Genomic DNA, 26,772 nt, shown 5'->3' with positions numbered 1-26,772 from the left:
GCAACAATAAGAAGAGAGTCCTGCTTCTGGTGGAAAATGCAAAAAAATAAAATAAAAGCGGAAAAAATGTCTTGTTTTTCTCCCTAGATGCGTAAAAGACACTTCAACTGAGCTCCTGTCTGAAATGCATAAGAAGGTCGGGCTGGGAACGTGCATTCGTTCCTGAATTTGGAAAAGTAACCAGCGACCAAAGGTTAGGCTCAGAGTGAATAGGATTACATTACAGATGATAGATACACAAATTACATGAGGTGAGGTGCCCTCTTTTGATTCTGCTCTTTACCCTGTATGTGGAACTGCTTGCATTCAGGACATGCTGCAAAGCAGACATTTGTGAGGTGAGAGCTGAAAGCGATGAATTCAAGCTATTGTTATCTGCAGAATATGTAACCGTCACTATATAGGACCATGTGCACTACCTCCCATAGCTAATGGGTAAATTAGCAGACATTTGAAGTTATGGGCATAAATACCTTTAAACTAAATGGGCTGAGAGCTTCCTACCCACTGAAATGAGTTAATTCTATAGTTACCTACCTAGGTGTACAGATTGCACGCTCTAAGCCCAACTGGTATCCTTCAATTATTTTCCTGAAGAAAATCTAGACAATGATACAGTCTAGGCACATGGGGACATTCTTTTGTAGTGGGAGAGTAGGGATTATAAATATGGTTATCTTGTTAAATGTGCTCTTCTTATTCCTAATGCTGCTACTGGCATTAACACCTGTCCTCATAAAGCAGTTTCAATCTACGGCAGCCAACTTATTTGGAAGAGCACATGCCCCAGAGTTGAGGGCATACACATCTGGCTACCAAATAATTGGGTATGTGGGGGGAAGTAGCTACCTCTGACATGCTGTGCTATTATCAAGAAATCAACAAATAGGGAATATTGTGGAAAAAGATCACATACAAGTTATGTACGCAATGAATACTTAAATTAGTCACCGGTATTTGTGCCCGATTTCAAAATACATAGTCTATTTTACTTCTTAGCTGAGTATCAATCTTCACTCTCTGTGAAGATTCCTGGAGTGTCGAGGTCGGGGTTTGTGCAGCTGGGATGTTCGTCCACTACCGGGGTGTTACAGCAGCGCTACATCAAATGAAGGATCAGTTGGGTGCGCAGACGGGGGCAGTGAGGTCAGATGGCTAGATAATGTGAAATCCCTTCCTTGGTCTTCTTGCTAATCCGTTTATGTTCTCTTGCCTTTTCACAAATCGTAAACCATTTGCATGTTCTAGTTAGCACAAATTGCTTATTCTACTGCAGTCTACCTCTCTGATGTCATTCATATCCTCTATCCCAGTTTTTGTCAATAAAACATTGTAAATATGGGTGCACAATTGGCACTATATCTAACAGTGTGTACGTCATTCAGCAACTAAGTGGACATGAATTGTCAACCCCTCTCACGGTGGTGGCATATATGGCAAACACTACTGAGCACTGAAAGATACTTAACATGAAATGAAATAGGGTACTTCTCAGTTTCCTCAAACTCCTACTTTTGCCTCGCCAAAACATCACTCGAGATTCTAGGTGAAACGATAAGAAAAATGTAACCAAAAGAAAAATAGGTTCAGGTAAGCCACAGCTGCTGGTTTGGAGATTTAATTCACTATGTTTTACAATTTACTTGCACAACGTAAAGCATATTTAAGTTGGCCAACTTGATATTTTCAATTGAACATGCACTATAGACAAACTAGGAGATTGAGGGATGGAGAGGTTGAAGCTCTAGATAGTTGCATACGATAGTCTTAAATATTCACTGCACATTTCAAGATTTCCTCCTCTGCCATTCTTGGCAATAGGATGGCATATGAAATATCTAAAAGGGGATCAAAGCAAGGATGAGTTAACTTATCCTTGTTGGACCGAGTGGTTATGGTTATGGACGCAAGGAAGGATATAAACCTCTACTTTCATACAACTGTCATTGTCTGTTCTTGCCTTTCTTTGTTGCGTGTTAACATTTAAAGTCTTTACAGAAGTGTAAATAGGATTGTGGCATGGCTTATCCTCTTTTAATCTCTGAAGTAAAAAATTAAACCAAGACATTTTCTTAATCCATTGTTACTTTCTTAGAGCTAAAGCCACATATGTCATCACAATAAGACTGTGGCAATGGGAAGCACTTACCTGCTGCTGACGTGCACCCACACCTTCTGGGTACAGGTGCCAGTGGGAGTGCAGATAGCCTGAAGCGGTGCGTAAATTCTTCAGCGTTATCACAGAACCATATGCTAAATCTGTAAGAAAAGCAGAGGCGTTATACATAAATGAATCTTGCATATACTGAAAATTTGTATATGTTTGAATGCAGGAAAGGCTTGTTTTTTCATGTATCTTTATTTAATTTCTTGAAATAAAAAAGACAACCAAGACACTGACATGTCCCTCTTAAATACAGGCAAAATGTAATGAGCTGGCGATGATACCCTTTGCTGTTTGAGAAATTTGTGAAGCGCCCGGTACAACAAATAATATTCACTTCTACATTGTATTACGGATATATTTAGACTTCAGTGTACCTATAGCCATGTATCTGTAGAAGTCTATCGCATCTGAAGCTTTGCAACCATGTGACAGTCATAACATGATTACATTTTAATTGATACGCAGGTACATTTGAGTTCCTTAGTACATTTCTACAGTATAGTGGATGGGGTTCATATACAGTTGTTTCCCTTGAGACAAATCCTCATCTGCTAAGGGGGAGGGGTGTTGCAAGCCTCTCTGCATAAAACTGACTTGTGAGGAAAATATTCTGTGTCCAGCGGCCGGGGTGCCCCTACACAGCCATCCAGCACCTGCCTTTCCACCAAGACAGTGAGAAAGTGTGACTCCCTATGGAGGTCTGTCATCCAATTCAGCTTCCATTTTTACGAGGAGTCCACTTGTCTTATTCCCCCCTGCCCTGTCCTTTGACTCCCTATGTCTGATCCGGCCGCTATTTCCGCCCTTGATCACTTCAGTAGTCAGATTTCCACGCTTGTAATGGAGGTGCCGCCACGGACTTTCAGGCGATGGTGATCCTGCGCTTTGGTAAGACTAGAGCCAGGCTCACAAATCTATATACATGCTGGTATTTTTTAGACCCAGGGCGCACTTATAGTAGAAACTGAAGGGGATCAAGGTGGAGGAGAGCATTTATCAGCTACCCGGTATATCGAAGCACTTCCTGCCAGTAACAGGTTATCACAGGGCATTGCCACAACATATGAAGAAGACAGTCTCTCGTTCCGTGCATCGTGGGCATGCAGTGGCCGCACTGGGTTACATACGTAGCACCTTTTTTGGTGTAAGGTATGTGTGGTGAATTATATTAAACTGAGTGTAGCACAATCTGGCTTTCCATGACCATTAAAATGGTGTAAGATCCCCTCTCAGTCTAAATTCCAACCAGTCCTTGATTTGCCCCACAGGTTGCTCTATGTGTCACTGTAGCACCCCATATGTGTACACAACGACTTTCAGAAGGTGGCTGAGTGTCAGTAATACTGTTAATCCCAGATCCAGGTTGGGCGCAACTCGTAGAGCTCCCCAAACCTGTATCAACAATGTGGACAAGGCCCCATACAGCAGGAATTGCCCAGGGTCCAGCCCATATGTGTCTCGTATGTCAGTAAATGAGCGCCATTGCCTATTTTCAACTATATTTCTCCACACTGCCACCCCGCCTCCGTCCAACTATTAGTCTGGTATTTTGCTTTCAGGGGTCTGGTGTGGAAGGGCTTGTTAATGGGATAATGTAATGTCTACTTTAATGTCTACTGTTGTGCAGTGCATGGATCACTGCAAGAACCTTTAACTGGAACCAATGATGTGGTGTAAGTTAGTAGGAGTGTGTGGAGACAATGCCTCACAGCACAGATCACAAGCTGAAAGGGAAGCAAAACATTACTCATCTAAAACACCAGTTCTCCATCATGGTTTGTTCATTAAATTCATAAACACTGAATATATCCACCTATGTGCAGGATCAAGAAATGTTTCTGCAACTGCCAGCAACACTCTAAGTTTATCAAAATACAATGTCTAACTAAGTGCTACATTTCCCATTTGATATCTTTTCCCATTTAAAAATAAAACACAGACTTAAAGGCACATGGAATAGCATTACTAGTCAAGCATATTTTAATGGTTATTTTTTAACAGAAAAATATCTAAAGGAAACATTCAATAAGAATCCAGCCTCACAGAGTAAAAACCGCACTGCATTTTTAAGGTATCCAAGGAACTCCACACTCCCAGAATGCAGCACAGTAACACCTAGTCTCATTCGTTTGATGGTCCAGCGAAGGATGTAGGATATACCAACTCTGTTATGTTATGTTAATTCGGATCTTTTATAGCGCACGGCTACTCCGAAGAGTGTCCCGGCGCTTTGACAAAAACCCGAGAGGTGAGGCCAGAGCAGATGAGAGGAGACAAAAAGGGTTACTGGGCAAAGAGCCATGACTTCAGCTCCTTCCTGAAAGTCAATAAATTATTGGCTTTCCTCAAGGAGACAGGCAAAGAATTCCAGAGTTGAGGCGCCAGAAGACGGAAGGAGCGACCTCCAATTCTAGCCAGTCTGATGGAAGGGACAGAGGCCATGGACAAAGATGTAGAACTCAAAGTTCTGCTAGGAACATAGAAAGCCAAACGCTTCCTGATGTATTTGGGCCCTACCTGATGGAGTGCCTTAAAGGCAAGGGTTAATGCCTTAAAGGTGATCCTTTTAGACATAGGGAGCCAATGCAGACTTTTTAGTAGGTCAGATACTCTCACTCTCCGCTGAAGACCAAAAATGGCTCTTGCAGCGGAATTCTGCACAATCTGCAGACGTGAAAGGAGAAATTTTGGCAGTCCCAGATAGAGCACATTTGCATAGTCAAGGCGAGAGCCTATCAGGGCCTGCACAGTGATCTTTCTATGCTGCAAAGACAACAGCGGAAGAAACTTGCGCAACATCTTCAAGATGGCAAAACATTTTCCCGCAAGCCCAAGGATCTGAGGTCTGAAGGAAAGGCCATCATCAATCTGAAAACCAAGATTTTTAGCCTTAGATGAAACATCTGCCGGTGGAAACATATCGGGGGGCCACCAAGCCTTCCATCTGGGGTCAGGGGAATACCCAAAGAAGAGCAGTTCCGATTTATCGGAATTACATTTAAGACTTTGCTGTTGAAACCAGTCAAAAACAGCCCCCAAACAGTCTCTGATCCGCAGGCCGTCAAAGTCAGAGCCCTTAGCACAGGTAAAGAGGAGCTGGGTGTCGTCAGCATAGGATATGATCTGGGCACCAAACGAAACCGCCACTGCCGCCAGAGGAGCCATATAGATATTAAAAAGGGTGGGGCTTAAGATGGAACCCTGAGGCACCCCAACCTCCAATGGCGGCATCTCGGCGGAAAAAGGTGGCGCCCAGACCGTTTGCTGGCGGCCGGTCAGAAATGACTTAAACCAGTTCAACACCGTTCCCCGCAATCCGATCTCCCAGAGTCTTAAAAGAAGACCGTCATGGGAAACGGTGTCAAAGGCCGCCGACAAATCTAGCATTACCAGGATGGCCTTTCCTCCAGTGTCTAATACCTCCCTGATGGCCTCAGTGATTTCAAGAAGAGCGGTCTCCGTGCTCATATTCGCACGAAAACCCGATTGAGTGTCGTGCAAGATATTATTGGTCTTAATGAAGGTGGACAGAGAGGCATGCACATGCTTCTCAACCACCTTTGCCAGAGCAGGGAGGAGGGAGATAGGCCTATAATTGGAGTGAATGAATGGGTCCAAATTGGGCTTCTTAACTAGCGGCAGGATCAGGGCGTGCTTCCAGGCTTGGGGGACAACTCCCGTGCTCAGGGACATATTAAGCACCGGGTTAAGCAAGGGGTTCAAGGCAGGTGCTACTCGCCCAAGACATTTTGCAGGGCAAGGATCCTGCAAGGAGCCAGATTTCAGCTGAGTGAGGAGATCGAGTGAGGCTGAAGATGATAGAAGTGGAAATTCAGAGAGAGAAGGACCTTCCACCACCCCAGATGAAAGCAGGGCCGGCCTAGTCTCAGGTGTAGATACAAGACTCATAGGGAAAAAAGTATCTTGTATGGATTTGATTTTAGTGGTAAAAAAGATTGCGAGCTGGCCAACCCAAAATTCGGTATGGGAATGTGAGGGCAAGATCGAAGAAGGGGAGACAAACTCCTTAATGATACGAAAGATTTCTTTACTAGTATTCTCAGCATCGTCAATCCTTCTTTCAAAGTAGGCTTTTTTTCCAGCCATAATTTGGCTGTGATAAAGCCTAATAGCTTCCCTATATTTAGTTTTATCCATGGGATCATAAGGCGACGCCATGCCCTTTCGGCTTTCTTACACTCTCGTTACATCTCACCGAGAGAGGGAGTAAACCATGGGGCAGAAGCGCGCCGGCAGAATTTGCTGGAAGTTTTCCCAGGAGCTGGCTCCTCAAATCTATCTACAAGCCACCTCTGTAGCAGATCCAGATCCTTCTCTAGACTGCCAGATAGCTGACAGGGGTGGAGGGAGAGAGCATGTGTCAGCATTTCAGAGGAGACCCGGTGAAATGCCCGTGCCGCGATCTTATGGAAGTCATGGTGGTAGAGGGGATATGAAAATTTATTAAATAGTGGTCGGACCACAATACCGGGGCCGGGGGAAGCATGTTAATCAATGTGGTAGAGAAAACTTGGTCGAGGATATGACCTTTGTTGTGTGTGGGAGCAAAGATGTACGGTGACAAACCCAAAGGGGCTGTGATGTCCCACAATTTAACATCTGTATCGCTGCTCATGTCCATGTGGAGATTAAAATCTCCCAACAGTATGCAATGTTCAGATTTTAAGCAGAGTACGGAAAGCGCAGCCTGCAAATCCTCGAAAAAAGGACCTACACAGGCTTGGTGAGGGGACAAGGACAGGGTGAAACCGAGGGACTCACAACCCGCGATATTCTCAATCGGAAAAGTCGCACAGGAAAAGCGCTTGTCAACCACCATGGCAACCCCGCCACCTCTACCTCCAACCCTGTCTGTCCTGATGATGATATAATCCGCAGGGACGGCATTAGCTAGGTCAGGGCCAGAGCTCTCCCCCAGCCAGGTCTCTGTTAGAAAAAGGCAGAGTGGCGTAAACTCCGATAGCAGGTTGTAAATATCCAAAGAATGTCTGCTAAGAGACCTGGTATTAAGGAGAAAGCATGAGTGGTGAGTCGGCAGAATCGCGGGAGAAACTGCGTTATGTCGGGTCAGACGCCAGCCACATCCGGGACAGCTCTTCTTCAGTGCCCGCATACCAGGAAAGACGCAGCGGCAGTTAGCCGCCTTGCATTGAAGAGAAAGGAGCTCAGCAGAAGAGTAGACGCGCATGGTGTCAAAAAGCAGAGAACACCCAAGGAGTAGAAATGCCAACGGCTGCACCCGTCCGCAATCCGGGACGCTGACGGGCTTTCCTTAGGCGCTCCTTCGGCGCGAAATAGGCGCGCCCACCACGCGCGTCCGCTGCGCAGAAAACAAAACGCCTCAAACTTATAGTCGTGCAGGGGGGGTGGAAGGAGAGCCGCAACGCTGGTCCGCCGACCGGCGTGCTCAAACTCCTCCCAAGATGGCCACTGTTTCTATCCCCAAGTACCCAGCGGCACCTCGTATGCCAGACTGGAAAGGGATGGGAGAGAAAAGCAAGTCCCCCCGCGGCGCTGTTGCCACCCAGCACACGCGGAGAAGACCAGAACCAGAAAGAGCCAAGATAGCGTGGAGAATGCACCCGGCTTTCCGCCTCAGGTGCAGAAACAGAAAAGGAGTCAGTGGGAAAAACAGAGTCAGGTAAGCGACAAACAGCCTGTTCTAGTTAAAAATACACACACAATAAGCAGTGCAAGCACAAGCAATCTCTTCCTTTGGTTCTACTGGAAAGGAGGGATACTAGCTAATAAATCTAATGAAGACAGGATGGAGAACATGCAGATAACATTTTATTCTCCATCATGGGATCTTGAGCACTATTCACAATAACGGAACAGAATATATAATTTGTTGCTACCCAAAGAAGATGCAAGAGACACATGGGATGAAAGTAGGAAGTTATATATTCGCAAAGTAAGTCTCATGGACGTTGATTCACCATAATGCCAAAGGTAGCGGGAAGTGACATCACATACCCTTTGACCTTAATGATGTTTTTCCAGGAAAGGACGTCACATGACCCCAACATCACACTCTTACAGTCATTCAATCTCTTTGACTTGCATTCGTTTTTAATCTCACTTATGCTTACTGACGCTAAGCCCAAGGTTTACTAATGCTTTGCTCTGTGTTTACATCACTTTTGTGATGCAAACCGGGTGCAAAGTGTTAGGGTGGGATTTACTATCCAATGCAAATCATGATTTGAGTTGAATAGTATACCAAAGTAACCACAATTGCAGTATGCACTGCTTTATATCATTTTGCATCAAGTGGGGGTTTCATGGATGGTGCATGGGCATTTCCATGCAACCATCTAAGGGCGTTAACGCAAATCCCCATCTACAAACATTGGCAGAGAGGAATTTGTGCCAAAATATTACGTCTGCTTGAGACAGGCATAATGAGGAGAAATGTTTTCATTTCTCCTCAGTTTTTCAACTTTACTGCAGTGTACAGCACACATACAAAGTGGAAGAAGCCTTCAAGAATTGAATGTACCCCTTTCAGTACAAAATATATGCTTCAGAGAACGGCGGGACGTCGGATGTGTGTGTGTGTGTCTTTCTGTCTGTCTGTCAAAAGTGCAACAGTGAGAAGGAAGAGAAATACTACACCGTATCTTAGAAGATATGGTAAAAAAAGAATCTCTCCCTTTAATGCAAGGCAGCACAGCATCTTTGGTGCAGCGTTGTCATGCGTCAAAGAATAGAAACCATGGGCCTCAATTTCACACAATGTCACTCACTACCTGTCACTGACTCTCACTCACTTCCACTCTCACACACATGCTCACACATACAGACACCTGCTCACCGATACAGACACTCGTATGTCACATAAACACACTCACACCCGCAAGCATGCACACAACATACATTTAAAAATAAGGTTCCGCGCTAGCTAAGTGTGCTCTAAGTTTTATTACACAAATAGTGAATAATGCAATATTATTCACTATTAGTATAAAGTAAAACGTGTTGAAAATATGAAATACAGAGCGCCCCTGTGTTCTTGCCACTGATTTTGCAATCTCTGAGGCCAGGGGTTGCAAACCCAGTACCAGGGTCACAAATGGCAAGCCAGGGGTCGCAACTTCGACCCTTAAAGGGCGTCCATGGCAAGTCTGAGTGCATTTCAGAGTGTACTTCACTCTACTGATGTTTCATAGGACATCTGTAGAATAGGTCATTCACAGAGATAGTACTGTAGTCTTGCCTTCCAACACATTAAAACTGCAATTAAGTCTTTGATGATGTAAGAGAACAAATGTAGAAAGCATGATCAGCCACTGGTTGCTTGGGTTCTGCAACCCATGCACAGACAGTAACACGGTTCTTTGGCAGCTCTTTCTAATGCTCATGCCTTTTTCAGTCACATTACAGCTAAGATTACTTTTCCAATAGTAATGAGAGAAAAGCATGTCCTTTAAAGGAGGAATAGACGGAGAAAAGCAAATTGACAATCAATGAAGAATACCTCATTTTGTGGCATATACCTGTGAAAGTAAAAGAAAGAGGATGCTTCAATCCCAGAGGAATGACATTTCAGGATATTGGTCATTAGAGCTTATATTTAAAAAACTGTAACTATATATTACAGGACTACAGATAAAGATCCGATAAATTGTATAATAGGAGGGAAAATACAAATTAGACTGGAAACAGCATTGTTTAAGTTTACCCTGGGGAGTGTAGCCACACTGGAAGGTAAAAGTTGCCGGAAAATATTTTTTAAATACTTTGACATTATGATAAAAGAGAATGATTCCTCTTACTGTGCTGAGTTAGAAGTCACAAGAACATTAATGGAAAAAATTTGAAACTCAAATTTAGGGAATCAGGTTAGAATAATGAAAGCCATACATTTCACAGGACCCTAAAATTCATGGAAAAAATGTCCGCCAGAGAGTATGCCACATCCTTTGTACTTAAAGTTACCAAGGCTTGGTGTGTGACTTCTATTAAAAAAAATAGTCATACACCTACCTGCATGACCTGTATGTCGCTGTGCCTGAGAATTTTCATGGACCAGACAGAAGTGCAGCAATATACAGAATACTTTTAAGAAGAAAATTGTTTTAGCATAAACACCGAAGAACCACACTACACTACAAGTCTTCTGACACAATTAGGCAAACAAACAGGAGTAGAAACAAAGGCAGACACCAGATCATATGGAACTTCACTATGTGCATACTGTTAGAAATGGGATTTCTGGTTGGCTAAGGCTTGCGCCAAAGCCAGGCAGAAACCACCACTCTAGTCAGGGCAAGGAAGTTACACGCCAAAGATAACCCCTGCTCACCCCCTTGGTAGCTTCGCACGAGCAGTCAGGCTTATCCCGGAGGCAATGTGTAAAGCATTTGCGCACGCACACAGCAACAACATCCCAGGCACACTACAAAAGGAACTCCACACAAGGTTATATATAAAAATAGCCTTTGTATTATCATAACACATTAGAATAGTAAGCACATATTATACATGGTGCCACCTGGCACTAGATCATATTTACAAGGGATTATTTACACCTGACAGGGCCAACTGGACCACTGTCAGAACAATCACAAAGTGAACTTAGTAAATGTAGAACTTATCATAATCATAGAACACAACCAGTAACTACTAGTAATCACTGTACTTAGCATCGGCCTGTTAACATAAACTACATTATGCACAGCATCACATCAGGTGCGAATTAAATTCTGCGCCAACCTTACCAGCATAAACACATTATGCAATTCTATCAGCAGTCTAAATGCATTAGACCCTAACCCCCCTAAGTATAACTACATTAGGGGCCTAAATCACACAGTGGAACATAATCTCACTAGCATAAACCATGATATGCAGAACAACCTCATAATCATAAAACACATTTAGAGGTATAACACAGGTGCGTAAATCATTATACATGAATCACATTTCCTAACACGAAAAAACACAGTAGGGCCTGGCGCCCTATAAACCTAACAATCTCCCTGGCAAACTGGCCATCCCAAAGGGGCTCAAATGCCCTGAGTCCAGAATGTCAGGACGCGCTGCCAATGCAGCGAACGCCCAGGGCGCGCCACCGCACCAGCCTAAACGTAGCAGCTGCCCACTACTTGCTGGGCAGCTGGGAAAGTGTGGGGCAAAGGAGTGTATCTCACTCCTTACTCAAAACATGCCCCCCAAAGAACTGTGCGCCTAAACGGTGCAGCTGCCCACTACTTGATGGGCAGCTGTAGGAGGTAGAATGCGGCATGGGCTTTCACTGGCCCTTAGGAACAAATGCGCCACACGTTGGAGCCAACACGGGCTCTAAATTAAGTATGTCCCCATGGAGCCCTCTGGCTCCTGAAATAACCACGCGCCAACTAGGGAAAAGGACTTGCCCCCAACAATAAAGCATGGGCCCCTCTGGGCCCGGGTAAACAAGTATGGCCAAACGTTGGAGCCACCTGGCTCTATAACAAATACTGCGGGGTGTTGGAGCCATCTGGCTCTGAGGATTAATCTGCCCATCACTAGGGCCACGCGGACTCTTAAACCAAAAGATGCCCCGCTGTCGGAGTGGCCCGCAACTGCGAGCCCGCTCACCAAATGGGCACAGTGTGCCTATCTCCGGCCTCCCCCAAAGGGAACTGGAGGGCCTGGGCCCATGGGACCTCTGGACCCCCACGGGGGCCCTTTAAACAGTTACCGCTGCGTTGGAGTGGCCCGCTGCACGAACGAGGCCGCTCTGACTTGGTGCCTCTATCTGGCACCCTCCCTCCCTCCAGGCAGCTCTACTCACCAGGCTGCTCTCCGGAGGAGGCGGGGGACGCTGTCTCTTCTTCGCGGTCTGCAGGGGCTCTCCATCGCTCACAGGAGCCTCGCCGGGTTTCATCGAGGCAGCGGGCGGGGCTCTCTCTCCCTCTCGAGAGCCTTGCTGGCGGCGGCTGCATTTTTCTGTGGCGCGGGGCTTCCGTTCACCTCTGGGAGCCCCGTGCTGCCATCAGCCATCTATGCAGCGTGGCACGGCTTCCCCCCGGCATGGGGAAGCGGAAGTCGAACAACCCAGGCCCCGCCCACAGTCAGGCGGCATAGGCCTGACTTCTTGTTTTCCACGAGGGCCGTGGCGGTGAACTTCTCAATGTCGTCAAAATGAGGGGTGGGCTCCCTCGTAAGTAAGAACATAAAGCAGGGTGGGCTCCTGCTAAATCACAGCAAAAATAAGCGGACTAAGCGGGGTGGGCACCCGCAAAAGCCCATAAGGAGGGGGGGGGGGGGGGGAATCCCTACAAGGGAGATTCCCTCGGCAAGGGCCACAGCGCCGCGCTGCTCAGCCCCCAGGCTCTCAGGCAGTATCAAAACCTTGGCAAAAGCAAGAAGAAAGCAACAGGTCCAAGAAGTCCATCAGGCATCCAGGGGCAGGGCCCAGGGAGGCAAGCCTTCCCCTGAGCCCCAGCAGCAGCACGCCCCTGGTAGATTCAAGTCCAGAACAAGAACATTTTCATGGGTTCACAGCCCCTCTATTTATATCAGCAAATCCTTTGTTTTACAACAGTAGGGCAAGGGGAGAACCAGATACAACTGGTTCAGGAGCACTTGAGCACTTTGTTTTGCTCAGCTCCTCTCTTCTATTCACAGGACAGGCCAGGGACATCAGACGCACCACAGGAGGTGGAGCCAGCATTGTGGAGGGAAGGTCCAGCCCTATTCAGGTCCCAGGTGCAACTCCACCCTCCCATCTGCATGCAGATCTCTCCATTCACCACCGGGCAGACTCACCCTGGCTCCTGGAATTCCCCAGCCCTCTCAGCTCCTGTCAATCACAAGCCAGACATGCACTCCACATCAGGCAGGCAGACACACAGTACACAGAAAGGCCAACTTATAGAAGTGGCACTTCTCCACTAGTCACCATAAATCTGCGCACACCATTACGCAGCATTTATTCTCACGAGTTCGCACGTACTAAACTTGACCCTGCACTCCACTCACATCAGGAATGACCATGGACACACATATCCCCCATGCATTCCTATGGGAGGGCAGGCCTATCTCACCACACGCACTCAGAGAGCGCACGCACTTTACACTGGGCCACAGTGCTAAAGTGCGCAGAGGCAAAAAATCACTACCAATATGTCAGAGCTTAAGGCAAAAAGTTCAGGGGTGAACCTGCCAGAAGGGCCAAGTCCAACACATACTTTAAAGATGAACACCTTATCCAAAGATAACAAAGACATTACTCCACATAAAGACAAACATACACATTGTGTGCAGAAGCGAAGAGCAATGACTTTAGTTATCTTTGCTATTGTCAATCCTCTTCATGAATAATTTTAGAATGTATTTGCACATTTTTTAGTACCTGGAAAAAAATGAGTTATGAACTTTCAGAATGGGCTATCCATGCAACAAACATAGCATACTGTTCGCTTTAAACAAACTTGTAAATAGACTGGGAAAGGAAGAAGAATCTTGTGGGAATAGCACATAGAAATTATTGTGACAATACTTGAGAACATGGAAAGGAGAAGATTCTGGTCTCTTGTCGATCTTGTAAAAATCCATGAGGGTCCTTAAGCAGAGGTATTCGAAGGGTAACGAATAATGAAGAATCAGTACATCAACACTGAACTTAACTTCTGTAAAGCTACATTTGCAAACAGAACAAATGTGACTTCCAGTGAAGATGTTTCAAACCGTTTATGCTAGTTGTTAGGGGCTGGTTTTTCTGTACAGGAAAGACGACAACCATGGCAGATTTGACATTATTATAAGGACAATAAATATGACTGAGAGAACCAGGAGTTTCTGCATTGCACTAGACTCCAGAAGATAGACCCTTCAGTTCTGGTAAATGCAAATGTCTCAAACTCAGATGAATGGGCCCCTCCATGCAAAGATTAATAGTTTATTTATAATTGTAGGTAGGTACTTAAGTTTTGCTTATCTTTGATTTTCCTGAAATTGACTACGAATTGTTGAAGCACTTCTAAGAACCTGTGACTGATGAAGATTTCCAAGTGTTTCCACATGTATTAACATTTGCTCAAACAATAATGTAGCGAAGAGCAAGTTACTTACCTTCGGAAATGCCTTATCTAGTAGAAACTCTAGCTAGCCGCAGTTAACTACCTTAGAATAGCCCATGGTGTCAGTCTGGATCAGGAATATTTTCTATCAGTATCCCTGTGCACCAATAAATAAGTCTTTCGGCTCTGCATCAGCGTCATCTGTGTTGGAAGTTACATGCACTGTATCAATATAGGCATCAACCCGGCACATAAACGTCAGTTACTTCCATGACTTTCACGCCAGGAGCGCGGAGCAATGATGAGAACTGACCACTGGTGTGACAAACTAAGGTCCTGAGAAGGCTGTCCCTTACACCATAATCGGTTCGCAGAGCGGGGAGGTTTGGAGGTCAGTAAGGAATCTGTGGCTAGAGTCTCTACCAGATAAGGCATTACTGAAGGTAAGTAACATGTTCATCTTATAGAAACTTCTAGCGGCAGATTCCTTACCTTCTAATAGATACCAAAGCAATACCTACCTGGAGGTGCGGCTGCAAAACTAATTAAATTAGAAAGTCCCACAGGAAGGAAAAGGCAACGTGCCCATCACAAAGGACCTGACTGTCCAAGCAGTAGTGCTTGGCGAACGTGTGCAGTGAAGCCACGATGCTGCCTGAGAGATGTTCAGGATCTGGACCCCATACGCTAACGCAGCGGTTGCAGCCTTGGCTCTGGTGGAGTGAGCCTGCAGACCCTCCAAGGATTGCTCCTTGGCCAATATGCAGGAGATCTTAATACACAGAACGATCCATCCATTTCATGATAGTCCGTTTCTGCACCACCTTCCCTTTTTTAGCTCCTACGTAGCCCACAAAGAGTTGATCATCCACCCAGAATTCTTTTATGCGGCCAAGGTAGAATGAAAATGCTCTTTTTGGGTGCAGATGGTGGAGTCTCTCCTCCTCTTTGGAGGGGAGAGGCGGAGCAAAGAAGGTGGGCAGTGTGAGTTTCTGGCCTACATGGAATGGAGTCACAACCTTTGGAAGGAAGGAGGCACATGTCCAGAGAACCATCTTGTCTGGGTAAAAGGTGGTATAAGGAGGATGTGCAGAGAGGGCCTGCAATTCACTGCTCGTCCTGGATGATGTGAAGGCAACTAAAAATGCAGTTTTGATGGTTACTAGCCTAAGAGGGCAATTGTGCCAACAGCCTGCTATATTCTGGGGCATTGGGGCCCTCATGGCTGACTTAAAGTGACATTGCAGTTTTCATCTATGTGAGGCTGTTGACATATGGAAACTGATGCCTTTCTTTTTTTTTTTTTTTTTTTTTTTTTTTACTTCTAGGGAGGAAAAAAAACAGTGATGTTGTCAACAATGCTATGTTCTTTTAAATTGATAATTTGAGACAAAGTTAGTTTTGTGTACATATATTGCTATTAAAGATAAATACAAATCATGCCTTTGGAGTTCTCATTTTGTTGAAAAAGTGTTCTGGGGTCCTGCACCTAACCAGATATATTCACCGTTTATGAATACAAATGCAGACCTCATGATGGAGACCTTCTTAGACTGAACAAATGCCCAGAGAGATTAGGATATTTGCACAATGCAGATGAGTACAGGAGAGTTACACTGAAGAATGCAACAATATTCACACAGTGCAGCGAGTAGAGTTTATAAACACTATTAAGCAAGCACAGGAAAAGCTAATTCAGCAGAGTGCACAACTTACTGTACCCACACACTGCAGTGCAGTTTACACAAGATGATCAGATTTTGCAGCAAACACAGAATTCTCAAAGAATACTCAAATTGTGGAGTTTGATCATGTCTCCTCAATATTTTTAAGACTAGCTTGTCAGTGAGGTAAGGAACAAGATCAAAATTTCAAAGAGATGCACATGAAAAAGTTATCACATCTTGCAAACACCAACACCTATCTGGGGACAACAGGGACTCAGAAGGAAGAACTCTCTTATTCTGAAAAGCTCTAGAATCAAAACAGCATAAGTGTGGAATCAATCATTTTAATGTGCAGCAACCAAAGTATGGTATTCACTCCTGGCTAGAGCAAACACCCTGCCTACCCTTCTTTCTTTTTTTCTTTCTTCCAGGAAGACCCTCAAAACACATCTGTTGGGATCCATCTGGATTCTAAAATAGCATCTCCTATGTCAAACAGCAAACCAGTACACTTATCACTTGATTGTAACATGTTCTATGTAAAGTGCATTAATGCATCTTTGGAGCATCTGCTTAGCACTAATCACAGATTGTCTACAGCCTGCAGAGGATACTAAAACTCTATCATGCACAGTATACTACACTTAGCAGAATGCTCTTGGTATCTGCTGAAGCTTGCACGTCATATTCACACTTTGAAGCATACTGATTGAGCAGCATGGACAGGACAGGCAAGTAGTAACGTAAACAGGATGTCCATCCTGTAATCCCCAAGAAAGTCCCACTGTGTAGTATGCGGAGTACAATGACAATCTGTAGTTTGCAGAGGACACAAACACTCTATAGAATTCACAGGACACTCACCCTCTACTGCATGCATAGGACGCTCCCATTCTGCAGCATGCACAGCATACTTACAATTTACACCAAGCACAGGAACCTTGTGTTGCAGCGTGCTCACTATAATGTACCTACTCAGCTGGATGCAAAGGATTCTCAAATTTGTCAGCGTTCAATGATACTCACACTCTGGCATTGAGGCATTATGCAAGTTGTTCCCAATCAATCTTGACTGGAATGCAGAACTGAAGAACCCATCACCTGGACCGCTAAAAGGGACCGATAGAGACAAGGTAGGGCAAATGTGTTAAACAATGAGAACACTGCCATGGGGGGGGGGTTCTTGTTAAAGTGCATTTCTACAATAAAAAGATGGAGCTTTGAACAAAGCATAAGTACTCTTTAAAAGGTCATTACAATTTCTGAAGCATAGAAATGAATAACTGCTTCATCCCCAAACGCTACCTAAACAATGTTATTGATCGGTTTTAACTTGCTTATTTCTCTTTATTGACAAATGATTGGTACTATCATCATGTATCCAAGCGAGGGGTAACTTTCTTGAAAGATCAGAGTAATTTGTCTAAAGTGCAATCATGATCATGCTAACACAGGACTGGGCATACACCGCCTGTTAAATACTCCATTAAAAGTGCAGTACATGACCCATCCCCGATATTTGCAAGTATTACACATTCTTCAAGCCTATACAGATACCAACCTTTAGCAACACTTTACACACATACTATTTCTCCAGATTGCCTGTGGTTCAATGTCAAGCGGATTCTCCCATAAACCTCAATGTAGTAAATGAGACACTTTATTGCTCAGCTTTCTCCAAGTTTTTTTAATGTGATGCGTTGTTTGGGGTAGAAGGTAGGGAAGAGGTGCACAGTATAAAAGCTTTCTGATAAGCGTCTGTCGGCCTCTGGGTTGTAGGCACCAAAGCTTGTGGTTGTATTTTTGAATAAAATAACAATAAGGAAAACTGATCCATAAAAGTGCAGTACAGACAGGGAGAAATAAGCTGCCATACTATGCTCTGCACTTGGAAAATTCCCCTGAAATGGATACATGTCAAAATGTCTCCAGTATTCTAATTACCTTATTTGTTTTCAAAGATGAGGGAAATATATCTGTTTATTTGCAAGATCTCGAAGCACAATGACTAGATACAATATTGATTTTCTTTAACAGAACTGACAATTTAATTGAAATACAATAAACATTTGACTGAATGAAACTAGTTACTTACCTGTAACTCCAGTTCCCCAACACTGGTATATATTATATATTCACATGCTTGAATCATTCCCTGTTCTCAGGCTAGGAATCCGTAGAACATTAAAATAGCAGTATACAGTGTAAAAATATACACCATACGCAGACAAAGGCGGAGCAACTGTCATCCTTGACACTGAAGTCTATAGAAGAGAATGCATACGCCAGCTTGAAGACAGACGATATTACCGTCCCCTCAAGATGGATCCCACAAAAAGGCTCACTGCCGCCATCAAGGACCTTGTCAACGAAGCCAAGGAAGCTGGATGGATAACCAACCATGAGGCCACCTACCTGGTTACAGAACATCCGGTTACACCGTACTTTTACATGTTACCCAAAATACACAAAGGAAGAATACCGCCGCCCGGTAGACCCATTATCTCCGGGATAGGCTCCCTACTTGAACCCCTATCCACCTTTGTTGATGTGTTTCTCAAACCTATCGTACAAAAGATGCCAACATTTGTGCAAGACACTAAGGATCTACTACGCCTACTACATGATATGCCGTTCAACCAAGAAGAAGAACTCTTGGTGTCTTTTGATGTTGAGTCGCTATACACGTGCATCCCTCAAGACGAGACAATGACTACCATCAGGTCTCTGCTAGAGGGCGAGCACCTAGACTCCATCACTCCGTTGGATTTTATCATGTATTGTGCAACTATTGCAATGAAGGAGAATTTCTTCAAATTCGAAGATGGGTTGTTCCTACAAATATCAGGTACATCTATGGGCAGTGTTTTCGCCCCTAGCCTGGCGAACCTCTATGTACACCGGTTCGAACAAACTGAAGTGCCTCATCCGACTAATCCCTACAGAGATCACATAATAGTATGGAAGAGGTACATCGACGATATTTTTGTGGTCTGGCGAGGGACACCCGAGACCGTCGTGGATTTTCATAGCTGGCTGAATACAAGAAATGAATTTCTGCGCTTTACCTATGAGTTCTCACACACCAGTCTTCCATTCCTAGATGTGAGAATCTATCCTGATAATGGGATTTTGTCTACTGAACTGTACCGCAAGCCCATGGCAAGGAACTCACTATTGTCCTACCACAGCTTTCATCCCAAAGCCCTTCGGGATAATCTGCCCTTTGGACAATTCTTACGTGTGAGGCGCAACTGCTCTAGTGTGGAGAAATATGAAGAACACGCTAGATCACTGTCCACACAACTGAAAGACAGGCAATATCCCCAAAGCATCATACGCAAATGCAGGAAGAGAGCACTCAACAATCACAAAGAAGCCCTTATTGAGGTAGCACCACCTAGAGAAACACAACAGCGCTTGACATGTGTAAACACATTCTGTGGTTTCTCCAACCAAATCAAGAAAACCATCCTCAAACACTGGCGCATCTTGAACATCGGACCCACATCACTGCCACCGCCATTATTTGCTTTCAAACGTATGGGGAACATAAAAGACATGCTGGTGCACACCAGACCCCAGCCCAAACAGACACAGAACCAGTTGTCCTTATGGGGCCTGCCTGCAGTTAAAGGACATTTCCCATGTGGTTCTTGTGCCGCGTGCCCACAAACAAAACAGACTACAGAAATTGACATAGGCACCAACAGACCATGGTCTCTCATGAAACACACTAATTGCAATAGTGACAAACGGATCTACATGATCACATGCCCTTGCCTGATGCGGTACATAGGCATGACAACGAGAAAGGTGAAGGCAAGAATTCTGGAACATAAAAGCAATGTGAGACGCAAGAAAAGTTCAACTAAGATAACCAATCACTTCATTACACAAGGACACACTGAGAATTACATTAATTGTGTGGTACTAGAGAAACCAACTATTCCCCCTCATATCAGTGACATTCATCAATTCTTACTGATCAGAGAACAACGATGGGTACACAAACTACGTACTGATGCCAATGGACTGAATGATGACATACCCTGGCTTCTATTGTAGATGTATCATACTACTGATCTGTTACATCACAACATAAGATACAGCACACATGATTTCCAGTGGTTGATTCTCCTCTACCAATGCTTTGTATCCGCACCCTACTCTGAGGCGCACCACTCAATCATTCCTCAAATTTGCACAAGGTTGTGCTTAATATAACATCTTTTAGAGATGATTCTATTGTTAATCTGCTTCTTGGGCTATGATTAGTGTCTTTGACACTGCACATGCGCAACACTACAGCAAAACCTTTTTTTGGTCGTTTCTTTGATCGTTCACACTGTGGAACTATCCCCCTCTCTTTAAGCAATGCCTTACTCCATCATTGCCATTTAATTTCATTCTATTTAATTTAATTTATTTTAATTGTGAGTATTTTTCTTCAGGCTTTGAATAAGTATGTCCTTCACTAAGCATGCTCACTCATCGCGCTGTGAATAAGTGTCTCCTTCACTGAGCATGCTCAGTCATGACAGGGCCTCATTCTTTAAACCAGGTGATATACTTGGCCACCTCAGGGTCCTGACTGACACAGGTGGGAACAATTCATTGTCTTCCACTCACTATATAAGCGCAGAGCTGGCCAGCCGTTCGGTACCTCCGGTCTCAACTCATTGACCGCCCCAGGGTACTGACGGACAGGTAAGCTTTGCGCTTGGAATTTAGATACTCTCTCCTTACATTAACAGAGCTAACAGTTTCTCTATTTGTTTACCAAAATAATAATTATTATTTTATTTTTTAAATTCCTTTTTTTCAAATTTTAAAATGACTGAATCCTGTCCTGAGTTCTTCTTTTTATGCCATACTGTAGTTGTGACTAGGTGGGTGGTTGTGTTCATAGTAAACCATATGATCAGAGATCTGTCTGTACACTCTGACATCACACATTTTGTTTATTATAGAGCGGGCCCCCTTCCCTGAGTTGTATCCAGGTTGAGGTGAGGGTGTCATCCAAACTATTTGGGTAAGTGCAGGACCCATACTTTTGGGGTTAGCATTTTTTATGTTTTATAAATATATTACCTGCATTACTAGAACTGTATATATGTAGTGACCCTTTCTGACCAGGGGAGTTGTTTTTTTATCTCCCTCAGATGGACCCAATAAATACTGAACACCTGGATCATCGGTGTAGTATTATTACTATTATTTTGTTAAATTTGAGCACACCACGGCAGTAGCTTTATCTTTCACCCGGTCCTGAAGAAAGCCCAGATCCTTGTATAGATCCCTAGGGCTGAAACATGTCGACCTATTGCGAAGAGTAGTGTCGAATCTCCACTACTCTACCATATGCACTTTTTTAATCCTGACAGTGAAACCTACACAGTAAAGCCTTCTTTGGTATTCGCTAGCCAGTTTTAACTTCACCACTAGTTTTCTCACCACTAGTTTTCTCACCACTGATTCTCTAGCACTGCCCTCTTTTACCTCACTCACAGTATAAGGAACACTACTCCTTGTACATACAGCCTCATCCTCGCTCAACAAAATCCCTGGACTCCTCCCTCTTAGTGAGGGGGTTGTAGCCCCCTTTGGAACTAGGTTTTTCCACTGGAGGAACGAACCCGATGATGAAGCATGTCACCTCTTGGTGAGTGAGGGCTCCAGTCCTCTTTCGGGATTATCCCTGTGGGGATTCAATTCACCTGCCTTGGTCTTTTGTGTTCACTACCTTCTTAGACCCGAGATGACCTCGGTCTTTACTTAGTATATGGGGAAACTTCATCTTGCTGGTCTATAAACTTTTTCCCTTTGACCCCTCTAATTCCTGTTGTTTATATATTATATATTCACATGCTTGAATCACTCCCTGTTGTCAGGCTGGGAGTCTGTAGAACATTAAAATAGCAGTATACAGTGTAAAAACATACACCATACAGTATATAACGTAAAATGGGCATATGCCTGAAACAACATAGTATGTTTAGTAACACATACACCTCATTTGAAATAACCCAAACTTCAGCCAATGAGGTGGGAGCTTAAGAATTCCTACTGCCCCTAGAGGCAACCATAGCTCAAATTTCTACTGCACGTTGTGTGTGAGGGATTACCCTGTAAGAGCTCTGCTTTAACCTTTCAGTGTACCTGAAATTGTTTCTATTTTGGTGTGCCCTGGATTTGAACTAGCCTTTTCTTCAGCTATACTGTACTGTGAGCTGTTTTTAGGGAAGATGGTTTCAGTTTCTGGACCAGTAAGATCTTTGGTATGACAAGCAACTTTCACCAACTGTTACCATGGCTGACAAGGAGAACAAATACCTTTTTAAAACCTGTTGATCTTGTGGCAGCAAGAACATTTACATTGATGGCCACACTCTCAGTGTATTCATTGTTTTTATCCTAAACATAAGTCAGCGAATTGCAGAATTGCAAGATTTGTAAGTCTTTCTCCACTAACACTCTTAAGGACAGAGAAAGGAGGTTGGCATTATTTCTGATGAATAAAGAGAATGTTACACCTTTTAAAGGAGATGACCCCTGTTAAGGGAATGATTCTGTGAGACGTGCCCCCCTAGCACTTCCATGAAGGCAGCGCACAAGAGGAGACTTTTACAATTTCCTGAGCAAGATTATTTGGAACAGTGCTTGCAGCCACCTCCTCTGCTGACAAACCAAAGTCTAAACGCTACAGAGACTCACTTGTAACCAAAAAGGGGAAATATTAAAAGGAAACCTTGTTGACGGCGAGACAGTGGATGTCAAAGACTTTAAACCCATCGTCGGCAATGAAGATACCTTCAATGATGACGACGACACCATCGAGCATTCAGTCGACAACACTGTCGGCATCGAGCATGCCTCCGACAATGTCGCCATACCGTCGATGATGACAACCATATTGTCAACGACAACCATACAGTGGACGGCGAAGACCATTTTGGCAAAGGCATCAACGCTGGGAACCACAAAGTCAATAAAAACATGGGAGGAAATGGTTTTTCACCTTTGAGGGTCATGGATGTGCCTCCAGTACAATTATTGCAGTCAGATCAGGGAAAAGAGGCTAGTGATTATGCCTCACTGACAGCTTGCAGCCCAACGCAATTGGATATCAGATATGTCCCAGATTTAGAAGAGGACGCAATGGATGATGACTAGTCCTACAGTGAATATGTTTGTCAGCAGGAGTACAAATCTACAAAAAAAAAAAAAGTACTCAAATGGATTTCAGGCAAAAACCGTCTAGGTACTACAGAGAGCCAGATGTGGTGTGAGTGCCAACAGGCTTCTCATCAACGCTGCAACAAATGATGGAGACTTTTACCAAGTTATTACTGCAGCAACAAACTAATAATCCTAGCATTGGCTTGCCTGCTGCTCCCATCATCCTCAACCGGCTCCTTTACCAGTTTTACCTCTTAGGCAGCCATCGCTGCTACCTCCTTCTCCAACACCAAGGGGATCAGTCCATGGAGAAGACATGGCTGATCTTTACTCTAATGGTTCTACCTATTCTGCTATAGGAGGAAAGGAAGTCAAGGTACCATCAGATGGTGATAGAAGGGAGAATGATGGATGAAATTGTATTGGCCCTAGTGGAAATGATGGGCCAGTTCCACAAGATGCTATGGATGGTATCTCTAAATTTCTTTTGTTGATTGTCCAGACATCAAGGAGAAATTCTTCACCACAATCCCAAATCGCTGAATTCGACAGCATGGTACCTGACCATCTAGAATTTGGCCATCTGGATCTCCCATAAGAGTGTAAACAGATTCTGGCACAGGCTTGTGCTTCAATGACCAATAAGATTTACAACTCCATACAACTTATAATTCCGATCCCTGCAAAAAAACAGAAGTTTGTGCCAGGGTTGAAAGTATTCAACCCACTAAGTTATCAGGATTCTGGACTCTTGACAAATATTTCAGGTCACCGGTTTAGCTGGACACATGTGAAAAATAAAGGTAAAATGCAATTACTATTTCAAAAATGTGTGCCTGGTCTTCCGATCAGAATGTCTTCTGGAAGAAGGTTGGTTGTAGAAAAGTCATATTATTATAATTGTATTGTAGAATCAATTCTTTAAATATGTTGATTTGTTTTTTTAGATACCGGCCATATTTAAAGTTGTCAATCTTTTGCTCATCATAGCCTTTGTGTCTGCATAACCATAACATTTAAAGAGGCTATGCGAGGCACCTCATCATCCCTTGTACCACCATCTGGTGGTAGTTCACCTTCCTCTCCTTCTATATCAGAATAGGTAGAACCATTAGTCAACATCATCCATGTCTTCTCCATTATTGGTAGAAAAGAAAGACCTGCATTTAGGTTTTCTGGAATTCTCCACTAGATCAGAGATTGTTTCAAGCACCTTAGATCTTGAAGCACAATGAATAGATACATTATTGATTTTCTTTAACAGAACCATTGACATTTTAATTTAAATACTTTACAAAACACTTGACTGAAAATACCACATTACATCTTCACTCAAGGTCCAGGTCATCTACAGGTCACAAAAAGATTGTAATCACCCGTGGAGTCCCCCAGGGTTCAGTACAGTCTCCTGTTATCTTCAACCTTCATATGGAGCAGATTTGTGCTCTTCTCACAGATAACAGCATAAAAATGCAATAGTATGCTGATGACACAACTCTACTTTAAAGTCTCCTCTGATTCATCCAGACCCTGATTACCAACGCCTGAAGCTCAACCCAACCAAGAGAGAGTTCCTTTTATTTGCCAAGAACAAGAAACAGTAAAAACCTGACTCGATGTCAATCTTGATGGGTTTGAACCCCAACTTTCACCAAATGCCAAGTCATTTGTATACACCCTGGACACCAACCTCACCCTCAAGGTACACATAGACAATAAAACAAAGGCAGGCTGTTACCAGCTCTCTCTTCTAAAGAAAGTTAAACAATTGTTTTCAGAAAGCAAGTTCAGAACTGCTGCTCAAGCCTTAGTATTTTGGCATTTGGCCGATAATGCCTTTCTTCTTCATGGCCTCCCAGACTTCCTACTGGCACCTATTTAGGGCATACTACACACCGTAGATGTTCTCAACCAAGGCGCGACAATATATGACAAACTCCCCCCTTACCCTAATGGAACTCCTTAGGCTTTTGCAACCAGCTGCATCATTTATAAAGCTATCACGACCAACACTCCCGCCCATCTTGAAGACAAGCTCACCCTCTCTGGTGGTTCTCTGCACACCCACAGCCAGTCACCATCAGACTCCAGACTAAGAAATGTAAAAAAGAAAAAAACAAGGCAGCAGTCCTCTTCCATCTTTGTAACCATAATCTGGCACAACATCCCCTTATCCATCAGGACCATCCCAACACTGCTCCAATTTAGTAAAGAGTTGAAGACTGGCCTCTTTAAATAACACACAGCAATGCATGAACTGTCCACAACCCACCTTCCTCTCTTAGCTGACGTTATGCTGGTCTTTGACCTTGTACAGTGCTGCTCTCCCTTTCGGCGACGTTTGTGCTATAGAAATATTGTATACAAACACATTTTTAAAAAGCTGAAGCTGTACATAGGCATCATACTTCCTTTAATGGAGTTCTGACACTGCTCCTCTAAGGAATCTAGGAGCTCTACTGGCCTGGTATGTAGAGCAATCTAAGTAAGGCAGTTGTTTTTCATTGGAAGGCTTGAGTAAAGAGTCGCTTAACTAATTTCCAATCATACTCCTTGTTGTACAGGAAAAAGAAAAGACTATTAATTCAAATCAGATACCCATGGTAGAGAGCTAGGATTAAAAGTGTACATGTAACTTTTAATTCCTCATGGCATAGGCTCATACTCAGAAACTTTAGAAGAGAATAACAAGCTCAACCCTCGTTCACAGAAGTGGTGAACCAGAACAACAGGGTGAAAATCAAACCATGCAAACAAGGTCAGAGAGGCCTCCTAAGGCATATGTTCTCCAATCAGAGTCATTGCAAAAGCATTAAACAATCTTAAAGTTGCTGAATTTATATGTCAAAGATTAGAACATTTCTCAAGAGGGTAATAGTGGCTGCTTTTTATGGTCGAGCCTGCAACCACATGAGCTCTCGTGTGACATTAATTTGTTCAATAAAGGACTTGCAGTCCGCCCATTGCTTACCATTTGTGGGCTCTAGTATCAGTCTTTTTTTCTGCCACCTAACTGGCCAGTGCAGCCCAAACATCAGTTCCATTTGCCTCTGTGGAGCAAGGACCAAGCACAGATTAACCAAACGTAATCAGAACCCATCCGCTGCTCCTAACATGACTGAGGTACTATTTCTCCTCCCCTCTTCCCCCCCATCTGGTTTCCCAGTTGTTGTTGGAAGCTGATCGCAGTATGTCCTTTCAAGAGGGTATGCTTGGACGGGAAAATCAACCTGTGCAATGCACATAAACATCATTCGAAATGTGCGTGAATTGGGGTGAAAATGTCGTATAGGAGCTGCCCTCCATCCACAGTTCCCATCAGCCATCCCTGTGGCCACCTCTCAGTTTCCCGCAGCTTGTCTTTTCGGTTGCCACGATTCCCACCTGGACAGCAATGTAGCATTTCAACAATGACATTTTACTGCAGTCATCGACAGTGGACTGTGGGCTGCCTGAATGTGCCTTATTCTAAGAGATCTATTTCTGTTCTTCTTGACAAAATTCTTTAACTTCTCAACACAAAATGCTGTTTTTCAGCTGAACATCCACAGCACATCAAAGCACTGCAATGAACACGTAATCACAACGGTCGCATGCCACCATACTAAAATCACGCGCTCTTTTGCAACAATTCTCTTTAGTTTAATAACTATATTTCATTAGAGAGAGATGTGGCGTTATAGCCAAAGCTTCCACCTAGGTTTGAGTCTCGGCGTCAGCTCAA

General features: G+C 43.9%; 1 protein-coding gene across 2 annotated transcripts in view; it reads right to left on the bottom strand.

Annotated features, from left to right (window-relative positions):
* Positions 1-26,772, bottom strand: part of POMT2 (protein O-mannosyltransferase 2) — a 408,616-nt gene that overhangs the window by 169,094 nt on the left and 212,750 nt on the right. For both annotated transcript variants that reach the window (XM_085626671.1, XM_085626672.1), the window contains 2 exons: positions 16,893-16,975; positions 2,150-2,259 (listed from right to left, as the gene is read on the bottom strand). In XM_085626671.1, the coding sequence (XP_085482797.1) occupies positions 2,150-2,259; positions 16,893-16,975 (193 nt within the window). The remainder of the gene's footprint in view (positions 1-2,149; positions 2,260-16,892; positions 16,976-26,772) is intronic.

Source organism: Triturus cristatus, chromosome 9, assembly GCF_964204655.1.
Source record: "Triturus cristatus chromosome 9, aTriCri1.1, whole genome shotgun sequence".
Lineage (NCBI taxonomy): Eukaryota > Metazoa > Chordata > Amphibia > Caudata > Salamandridae > Triturus > Triturus cristatus.
This window is presented reverse-complemented; position numbering and strand designations above follow the sequence as displayed.